The 11,037-nt window shown below is 38.0% G+C and overlaps 1 protein-coding gene and 1 long non-coding RNA gene across 2 annotated transcripts; both read right to left on the bottom strand.

Annotated features, from left to right (window-relative positions):
- Positions 1–3,185: 3,185 nt before the first annotated feature.
- LOC149114384 (tetratricopeptide repeat protein 28-like) lies at positions 3,186–6,233 on the bottom strand. The gene is made up of 2 exons (XM_089286905.1): positions 4,906–6,233; positions 3,186–4,169 (listed from the first exon to the last, which is right to left on the bottom strand). The coding sequence occupies exons 1-2, from the start codon at positions 5,765–5,767 to the stop codon at positions 4,135–4,137; spliced, it is 897 nt and encodes a 298-aa protein (XP_089143031.1). The 5' UTR covers positions 5,768–6,233; the 3' UTR covers positions 3,186–4,134.
- Positions 6,234–7,433: 1,200 nt separating this feature from the next.
- LOC149114383 (uncharacterized) lies at positions 7,434–8,490 on the bottom strand. Its single transcript, XR_016206463.1, has 3 exons — positions 8,418–8,490; positions 8,208–8,283; positions 7,434–7,513 (listed from the first exon to the last, which is right to left on the bottom strand). It is a non-coding gene; the product is annotated as an uncharacterized LOC149114383 (long non-coding RNA).
- Between the last annotated feature and the right edge of the window lie 2,547 nt (positions 8,491–11,037).

Here is an 11,037-nt window from a genome sequence, read left to right as displayed (position 1 = left end):
TTTGTGACACTTAGAACTTTGCCACTTGTTCAGCATTAGTTTAATCACGTTGCGATCCGTTATTTTACAGTGTGGTTTAAGATCGAGGTCGATTAGCACCATATTGTTTTGTTCATGGCGAGCGAAAACTGGGGAGAGCTTCTTTTCTCTTCCCATATTTCTTTTATTCATAGAAAACCAAGATATTGGCCGCGTTTAAACTCTTCAAGTAGACCGAAAACTATGGCATTGTAAACAGTCTACATAAGTTTCTGATTTCTTTATTCAATTCATTACGTCAAAGACAAACGTATAGGTGATTTCCAATTGTTTAACATGGCATATAGTTTCTTGTCTAGACTATAATGCGAACTACTCTAGTACTGATGATTTATTGACTTGCCAGACGGAATTTGCTTGTTTTACAACAGCTTTACACCATAAATTTACTTGCATCGCAAACCTTCAGATCCTGTCCAAGGAGCGATTTAAAGAAAAGGAAAGCCTTATTTTGTCCCACTCAAACCATCATTTAAAATACGCTGAACGACAACTTGTCGCACTTTACTGTGGCTGTCAACATCTTTACATTCAAGATTTCATTTTCCATTGTGTTTCAGTTTTCATTCGTAGCTCATCGCACCTTGTCAAAATTCACCCATGACTACTTGACGCAACTTTCCATAACTCTTTCATTTTACATTTGAAAAACAAACGTACATCGGAGACTCAAGGTTTTTTCAGCAGTCATCGCTGACTTCCGTCATGTATCATTTTCATTTTTCTCAGAAAATGACATCATTCACTTTTTACATAATAAACATATACGCTGAATTTGGTCATTTCACGTTGTTATCTTTAATATAAAGTTTATGTTTTGTTTTTTTTTTTTGTTATCATTACGTTGCGGTTGAGGTTTGCTTAATTAAAACTCCCTAATAATAACTCGATTCCCTCTTCCTCTAATTAAAAAGTGAAATATTCACAAGTTAACTCAGATGTGTCACGTTCATTCTCAGAATTTGTTTATAGTACAACAAGAGCTGGTCTCTGTCATTTATATTTTCTTATTATTTGGAATGAGCGATACGGTTTGATCCCGTGTGTGATCAGTTCATATAGGTTATAAGACCGTCTGCAGACGTAGTCTCCAGTATTAATTTAACTAGCAAGTTGGGCTTCGTGTTTGTTAATTAGGCAATAAACGAAAACGAGCTTACGTCATCACCTATTCTTCTTGAGTGATCACAATAACTGAGGGGGCCTGGACAAACGTCCTGGAATGTTGTTTCTCAGTTACCTTTTTGGATTTCTCAGCTGTCAAATCGTCAAAATTTCAGTCCATTTCTGATAGATTTTCAAATCTTAATTATAATTTAAAAGACGCGTCCATACCGTACAGTTCAAAACGAACACGTCGCTCGTCTTCAGAGGGGGTTCTTCCTTACTTAGTTAATAAGCATGTTACGTTTCGTTTTTGGTGATTAGGTAATAAACAAGAACTGAGGGATTCCCCCAAATAAGCTTACATCATCACCTGTTCGTATGACTTTCTCATGTTCCGTTTTGACCGATTACAATAAGAGCGGGTCCGGATATGGCTGCTGAAAAATCGTTTCTCAGTTAAATTTTCGGCGATTTCTCGGCTATTATGATCAATAAAAACTTTCAGCCCATTTCTTGGTTATCAGTAAAGTTTGCAGCTACAAGTTAACTTCTAAATGAATTCAAATTTTGACCAATTCCGCAGTGAATCCCCTTCCAGCCCTCTGAGAACTAACAATTTGTTCGGGTCAGGCGTGAGATGCTTAATTTCACAGCTGCATTTTGGGCCCGAAAATGTTCGAATGCTCGCCAGCTGTCTTTTAAAGGGATCAATATCGTTGAGGACAAGTAAATATCGAATTTGTTTCCTCGTCTGTCTATGCACAGACCCTTTTTTGAATTCGCAAAAGTATTAACCGGACGGGAAATGAAAACTCGTTGCAAAAATATAAACGTCTTGTGGTCATACTCTTCCTGAACACTTGTTGATGTTTTTTTTCCCTCCAACTAATCCCAAAATTTTTGAAGCTTTTAACCCAATAAAATAGTGTATGAATATCTCGCGCAGCATGCACCACAAGGACCGGCAAACCTTCCGAAGTGTGTTTTTCCCATTAGCTCGTGTATTACAATTTACATTAAAAACGTCGAAACACGCTATACAATGATTCAAAATTTTCAGGCTAGGAACTGACCAAGCTAAACGTGTATGAATTTCACTCGATAACAGCGTTTACTTCGTATGCAACTGTAAATTTCGATATCAATTTGAGTAAAAGTTATTGGCATGATTTAATTTCTGTACAGAGCTATCGGTGAGGTGTTTTATGATGAATACATCCAGTCCTCGGTCAAAAAAATAACGGCCCAAAACAAACGCTTATATCGGTTATTGACAAGGCATGAGGTCAAGATGGCCGCGGATATTAGCCAAGTTCTTCTCTGCGCCGTCTATGCGTCGAGATCCAAAAACACAAAAATTAACGAGGCTAACAACCGCAGCCTGCCTGACCGAACAATGTTTACCAAAAACGCATTTATTATATGGCATAATGTCAATAGTCATCATTTTCTTGTTGGAAAGAGGTAATTCCGAGTGATTCTGCTGGTTTTAGTCTTACTCACTCGAGTAGTTAGTCACAGCGCAGGGGAAATTTAAGGGCAATTCTCTCGCCGTTTGTGCCCTTCAACGAGAGCGTGCGAAATTTAATACACAGCAGCGTTTCTTTACCGTAATCAGGCAGAGGACAATGGAATATATATACAGCTTTTTTGTCCCTCCACCCTACCACTCCTAGTCAAATGAGCAAAGAACATTTAACTAAAAGGAAAAAAATCCAAGTATAAAACTGTTGACACTCAGTTTAAGCAATACTTACCTAGCAACTTCAACTTGAATTGGAAAAAAGTAAATGAGCCGCCGTAGCGAATTCTAAACGTACAGCTACCATAATGACCGGATCTTGCTACCATAAAGGAAAAGTCAACTGTCGAAATGTCAACTTTCTATAGTTTATACAGCTAGAGCAGTTAATTTACTCTTATCAACTTGAAGTTGACAATTAGCAAGCTTCAGGTCCCGCCGACGCCGCAGTTGTGTTTTGTCCAGAATCTAATATATATCTGAGAAGGAAGTCTACAGAAATGGACTGGAGCTGAGATCCAAATTACTCACAGTTTTAATTGACTCCTCTAGACTTAGAATTAAAAAACAATAGGGTCGTCATTTTTTCCTAAGTAGTACATGCCTTTAGGGAAGAAAAGTTCTTCTTATTTTACAAAAGTGCAATGTTCAGGATAATTGTGATAAGTATAATGCGAACAATTTCTCATGTTACTCTAATTTAACTATCAAGTAAGCGTTCTTTCAGTCGCACTATTTACAAAGGTATTTAAGATATTTGTAAAGTTTACCGCATGGCCCAGCAAATTAACCATGCACAGTGCTCGACAGAAATTCAAAATGCTAATTATGCTCTTATCATTTCTTTTGGTAATTAATTGGACATACCCACTTAATGCTTGATAAAATCTCAGATTGTAAAGCTCTTCTTCCTTGTAAAAAATACTATGATTAATGAAAATACTAACAAAACCTAGATGTTCTGCATAAAAACTGGTCAAAAATGAAACAACGGCAAAGGAAATGTTTCTGAGCTATTTTTCTTTAAAATCTTACTTCTTCAATTAAGTTACTTTTACAATTGCTAGTAAGTGTGAGAATTTTTCATGTACGATATTTGGAAAAAATTTAACGAGTCTTGCCGCTTTGTAAAAAAAAAGGTTTTTCAGTCAAGCCTCGGTTTGGTATTGCACTCCTAATTCCGATACCAAAATTTATTCAGCAACACTTAACACTTAGCTGTACACTGCACGATCCGGTTAAGTTTCAAATCTTTTTTCGCTAAAATAACTTAGAAAAGTGATTTTATACTTGCAAGAGAAGCAACGGCTCAATCTAAAAAAAGTGAATATTTAACAAAACTTCAAGGATTAGCGCGTAATATTTCTACAGAGGCAAAATATTAAACATCGATTTATTTCTGATATACAACTTAGCACTAGAACTTAAAGGTCATTAGGTCATGGCATATTTTTCTTCTCACGCGATCACTCGCTGCCGTCCTGGTCATCCTTGCCAACACCTGACAAAGAGAGTAAACAAACCACAAAAGATGTGTAGCATCTATATTCATTATCTTAAAGAATAGTTTCCTAATTACAAAATATACATTCATTTTAGCATATTATCCGGATTCATGGCTGTTGCTTGTTAAACTGTAAACTTAATTCTACAGGAAGCGTAGGCAATTTGAGGATAGAATTTTGATATGGACGCCTTGGGTGACTGGGTGACATCACAATGTTGCGAGATCTTTTGAAGAAAGGTGGACCATACAAACCAGCCAACGGTGATCTCTTTGTCTTTTTCAACAACATTAAAAATTGCTTTTGGAGATTAAACAGAACATAATTACATTGCTAAATCCAGCGCAAAAAATAACGATCAAGTGTGATGTCAAAATGCGAGAAAATCAGGAAGCCAAAAATTCGCAAGTTTTCAAACCTCCGCAGTTTTCATGTAGTAACTGAACTTCGACATACGAGGGTGCTTTTTAATTCTTTCAAAAATTTCGTTGCAATTTTGTTTCGTAACTTCATGGTCAACACTCATGATCGACAGAGCTAACTTCAGTTGTAAAATACATTAGCCGCAAAAGATCAAACGACAAGCGTACGGAAATAATTAGATATAGAAACCTGACCCTGTTTTGAAAATACACAGAGTTGATTTATAACATCTAAGAAAATTGTGAGTAAATACCAGGAGACCTTTGCTAGATATAAAGAAAGCACGTGCATGGTTTCATTGAATCGTACCTTTCTTTCCAAAATCAAATGTCACGTCATCTCCAACCAGTATAAAAGGTGCCCACTGGTTCACGTCATAGCCCTCACTTCTCATCCACTTCATGGCCTCGTGTAGAGATTCACCAGCCCTTCCCCCAGCAACAAGGTGATCGTAGAAATGACTCATTAACTGCTCTGTTGCTTTGTCATCCAGGGCCCACAGTGCCACCAAAACTGAGCGTGCGCCAGATCCTAAGAATGCTCGGGCGATTCCAACAGCTCCCTCGGCTTTTGTCTGTCCACGAGCACTGTGGCAACAGCTAAGGACTACCAGTTTAGCTCGCAGTTGAACTTTTGAGATGTCTGCCATCGTCAATAAGTACAGTCCTTCTTGAGGTATCCCGTTAGGAACACGAAAAGATGGTGCAAGGGCAATTGCTCCTCTTTCAGCATCACCGTGTGCGGCGATATGAATCAGGGCCACTGAATTCATCGCTTGAAGTACTGTCGCCTTAGTCGCTTGGTGTCCTAACAAAGGCTCAACACCCAGCTTTTCTGCTATCATCTTAGCTTCGTTTTCTGCACATTGTAGTCTCGAAATTGTCGTGAGTTTTCCTTTGAAATGCACTTCACCAACATCAGGGTTTCCCACTATCAATGCACCAGTCTGACAGTGATAGTCTCCTGGACTTTCATTAATGAGCTTGAGAGTTGTTAAAGAAGGAACGACACGGATCCTGAAATTCTCGGATAAGTACTTTCCGCTTTTACCAGTTAAGGCAGCGTATGGAATTTGGTATAAGGCACGATCAGGAACAATGATGATTTCAGGGCCCTCAAGAAAGCCCTCCACAGGAGCGATGATAAGTTTGTAACAGATAGCAAGGTTCATTTTGGGTCTTTGGTTAGCTTTACTTTCCTCTCCAATTCGCCAACCTCTATGGCTGTCTTCCTCGTCTGTTTTGGATTCTGGCTGAAAACAGTGTAAAGATTGGTCTTCACAAAGCTCCTCTGGTAAAACGCCAAAACTTCTGAAATCAAAAAACTCATCCAAACACTGACTTAATCCTTCCCGAGCAATAAGGTCATTTCCTTATATCTTCTGGAAATGTGTGACTTCGCCTGCTTTAAGAGTCCACAAATAAATGCTGTCAGAATGATATGAGACGTACAGACAGGTGCGGTTACATTCTTTGTCCACGATGCCTTCAAGACCAGCCCAAGTTCGAGGATTAGCAGAGATCTTATTCTCCACAGAGTACTGAGCTGACATCAGATCTGCCAAAGCCCTGGCCCTCGATAGCTCTGAGACATACAGAGCTTCAGTGGGATTTCCGGTTTCACAGGGAAACATACTGAGATCTCTGTAGGAAGGAATATTGCGATCAGAAAAGGAAATCTTAAACTGATCGTTGTCGCGGAGGGAGCCGCGCATTTCCTCGCATTTTTCAACATGAGAAAAGTAATGCGAGATACCCGACTGACTTTGCACAGAGAAGACATCATGCTAGATACCAATGACTCCCAAACATTTATGGAGCTTGTGATATCAATTAACTGGTGAATTTGGCTCCATGGTTGATATGTTCAAGTAATTTTGTCCTTCAAAAAAATACTGAATTTCTGGGTAATAAAAGCGTCAACTAAAACCCAATACATCCTTTTTTAATATTTGGAGGTTCTCAAAGAAAATACACCGGGTACAAAATTTACTGGGACAGTAAATCGCGTAATGCCTGCTTAATATTCGGAATTGATAACCTTTTAGTTGGATCATGACCAGAAAGTGAATCCCTGATGGACCCTGATGCCAATTAGACAAACTGATGAATTATTTTAAACAAAGATTCCACTCTACTATGACCTCCTGGGAAAGGTTAACGCTACTAAAAGGTTGTAAACGAGGAAAGTAATTGATTTATTTTCATGTAAACTCTCGGAACATTTGCAGTTGTGGCTCAGTTTATCTACTGAGATTAAATGGAAATTTTTGAAAAAAAGCTCTCATACACTTAAGGAATATTTTTCTCTTTGTAAGTTAGCAAGGAAGCTTTGGGCCCCTTATAATTCGCCGCATTCATTTTTACGACAAGTTTTACATTAAGTGTTGGTTTAAAAGTGTGATACTTTTAGTGACAAGTTTTGGAAACTGAAATTCATCCTGAAATCCAAATTATTCTACGTTCCACACTACTCTGATAACAACAAGAGTTTGTTATTTCGAATCGAGAATTCTTGATTCACGATAACATTATAAATTTAATACTGTACGTGCAAAAAGACGAAAAACTGATGAAGCCGTTTCCAACAATATGTCTATCCTGACATGCGCATAATTAAATGGTCAACAATCTGTTACCGAATTCCCGCTGCCTTTAAAAAGACGAATTGTCTGCGTAAGGCGACACAGGACTGTCATATTTTCACTGTCAGAGGTTATTAGCAGGAAAACATAATTAGCGACTTCAATAATCTTTCGTTATCATTAGGATCATTTTTGTTTGAAAAACAAACAATAACGTGTTTAGCCATAAATAACATAGAAAACGTACCAGTTATTCCCTTTCACTCGGTTTCGAGGATGCAAAAGCAACGAACGTCGTGAGTGTCTCTTTTACAAGAAAACGGCTTTGTTTGTCTACGGGATAACAGAAAAAAAGCACTAGTTTATTAAATGCACGTATTTCTATAATAAGACTCTGTTTTGCCTGTAATTAGACTCCGCTGATATAGACGAACAATTTTGAAATTTTGAATTCAGAGCTACACAATTGCGAGATACTACTGACAAACCCTACTTGAAAAAAATGAACGTTTCAGACCAAGATAGACGAACATGTCATAAAATTCACAAAGAAACATAAACAATCAAAACCGCAATTTACCGACCAAGATAAGCTCAGGAAAACTGAAAGCCGCCGATCTAAAGGAACACGCTAAACTGAAAGTCTCGATCACAGACTTAGATAGACGCAAAACTCACAATTCGGCACAGAGAAAAATAAGACGGAAATCTGGAAATCGCAGACCATTAAGAAGCTCAAACTGTAGGCCTCACGCGAAGATAAACACATTTAGCTGCCAGTCAGAGGCTGACAGACGTGACAAACTGACAGTCACAAATAAAATGAACACAAGAAAGAAAAACCACAGACGAAGATTAGCGAGCATGAAACTGAAAGTAGCCAAGGATTCCAGTCGATCCCTTCTAAAGGTTAATTTTCTGCACTGAGCTTTGCAACTTTTCCTTCACATATGTAATTCCACATTTCTGCAATCTAAATTAATTTAAACCGAATACATATAGCCATGAAAACATGGTTTAAACTTACTATTCTAACCGTCACTTGAGATGTGCGAATCAGAACGAAATCCAGCTTCACCTACCTCATCAACAAGGCTCTTTCTCTAAAAAGACAATAACACATTAGTCCTTGATTTTAAAAGAAACATTTCAAAATATTTTTAATGCACAGTAGAAATGTAAACGAGGACATCAAACAGACGATATCTTCTATATATCTTAAGTTTGCTGTTCTTACCGTGACTTGAGGAGTCAAAATCAGAATGAAATCCAATTCAGTCTGGATCAGCAAAAGGAATCTTCCTGTGAAATGACAATGAATTACTGATGGCATTAAATATCATCTAAATGGGAAATAACAATGACCAGTTGGGATTAGTTATACGAGGGCAGTCTGAATCCTTTACTTCATACTACTTTTGCCAGCAATTTCAGCACAACTTTTTTTTTTGTACTATATATGTTGTTTTGGTAGAACCTGTTCCATCATATAACGTTTGATCAACAAAATTTAGCCTTATAAACCTTACAGCAGCCTTATATTTAAAATTACTACTGTCCGGAGAACTGTCGATGTCTGGAAATCTTTACAAACGATTTAAAAACTTTGCAAATTTGTGACAATTTTCAAGAACACCTTGAAATACAAGCGCCTAGAAAATTCTTGGAATCTTCACTACTTCTTTTTACTTTTTGAAACAATTGGAATGTAATCTTAATTGAAAAAGTCAAAAGCCGCACTGTGGAGTTTCATTAAAGTGTGTATGTATTTATGTAGAATAAGCATTAGATTAATAGGTGAGGATATTTACCAAAAACGAGGTCTGTTAGAATACTGTCACAGGAAACCTGTATCAAGTCAAACATGTACTCACCACTATTTCTGTTTCGCAGTGTGAGGAAAACTATGACAGCAAAAACCTGTAAAAGCTAAGCTCGTCAGAACACAAAAGGGAATTTGTCTGCAAGATAACGGAAGAATCATCACAGCCTTGTTCATATATTCTATTCCATGCTTTAACACCAAGATACTGAACTATAACATAGATAGATTTCTACTACCAAAGAAACCCAAATACCTCATTTTTAATTTGTTACTTCTGTCAGAGCTGAGAGTCAAATATAAATTTTCCGTTCAGCGCCCACCCATCTTTTCGGAATCAATTTTTTCTTTTTTCTTCCAGGAAAGATATTTTTCTTCAGTTTTATGTAATGTATATGGCAAGGTATAGTTTACCATGCCCAACATCTCAATACATATTAACCAGTTAATTTGACTAGTTTATACTTCTTAGTGGTCAATTGCACTTTTTATAAAATGTTACTAATTTCTAGGTTCATGTCATGGTATAGTTTACCTTAAATAGAAAACAGTTTTCGTTAGTTCTTTAGTTCAAAACTTAAGTTAAACTTACTGTACGTACGTACCGTTCGATGACAAATTCAAATCAGAATGAAATTCAAATTTCTAGCCTCTGGCAGTTAAAACAGCGTCTCCTTCAAAATAAAAGTGACGCGCGAGTTATCAGACTTTCGAACCATAGGATACGGTTTCGATTTCGACTGGCCACGGAGTCTTTTTGATATATCTACAGACCAGGCATCGAATTAAAGAAACTGAGCGAGTAAATATTTAATATCTGCAGCCCGCAGCAGCTATACTGAAATTTGTAATTCCCTTTAGCCTATCCAGCCCTATCACCTATTCTGAGGCATGTGGCACAGTCCTATTTTGGCGTATAATAACATCTGTCATTGCTACACAATAGGCACGTTTCATTTTTTTTCCCTCGTGTTTCAGTTTCCATCCTCGATGTAAGTCACACTTACACAGTTTAGCTGGTACATGTTTGTTTTCTTAATGTATGCTGTACACACATGTATGACTCAATGAATAATAACTGTTTAACTTTCGTCTGTGTTGCAGACGGTTAAGGAAATGTGCGATGAGATGACTGAAGCGACACATGCAGGAGTTGCAATCATAATCAGCATGACAAAGTCTTTAGTTCAGACAAAGCTATTCTGTGGGAAAGTATGTTTCTAAGGGCCTGCAGGTAACAGGCAGAGAGGGTTACCCTAACTAGCACTCACACATTTCCTCCTTTTTTTCTTCGTCGTGTTTACAAGACAGCCTGGGTGACCCGGGTAGGCGGGTTACCCTATCTGCGTGCTAGGGTTACCCTGGCAGGCGGGTTAACTTTTCCCCTTGTAAACACTCCAGATAGGGTTCACCCGCTTACCCGGGTTAATTTTCTACTTGTTCCAGACCCTTTGAGTGTAACCGCGCATTAAGTTGTCCCAGGTTGTAGGGTTACCCTACCTGTTAAATTTTGCTTGTAAACGCGGGCTATCTTTTGCCCTCCAGCAAGGGTTAACCCGCTTGCTAGGGTAACCCTCCGTCCTTGTAAACAGGCCCTAGGGAGAAGTTCTGTTGACTTGAATTGGTAGCCTAACCCTAACGCGCGTGGTAACTTTATCCGCGGAAAAACTGGGTACCATGTCTAAAAATAACTTGAGGAAGAACGCCTACATTGGAAATTAATTCTCTTTCCTTCATCTCTCTTATTATCCAATCATTGTGTTTGTGTTTGCACCATTCTGCCAGCCTGATTTCTGTGGACATTTAGCACCGGCTAGAATTGACGGAAATCCCTTGGCTAATCGCCCGATCCAAACAACAGTCAATTCGCTTTAAATTGGAACTGAGAGAAGTTCATTAAAAAATCCTTTCCCCCTAAAATGGTGAATCGAATCGACTTTTCGAGCCTTCCGATTTACCGAACCAGAAAGCGTAACATAAATTGGTGCCAAAGATCAGGTGGTTTAAAAAATCGAGGCAAATTTAATTTCCCGAC

The sequence above is a fragment of the Orbicella faveolata genome, unplaced genomic scaffold, assembly GCF_042242905.1.
Source record: "Orbicella faveolata isolate gen_17 unplaced genomic scaffold, um_ofav_v1 contig_14, whole genome shotgun sequence".
Lineage (NCBI taxonomy): Eukaryota > Metazoa > Cnidaria > Anthozoa > Scleractinia > Merulinidae > Orbicella > Orbicella faveolata.
The sequence above is the reverse complement of the archived record's forward strand: the minus strand, read 5'-3'. Positions and strand labels throughout refer to the sequence as shown.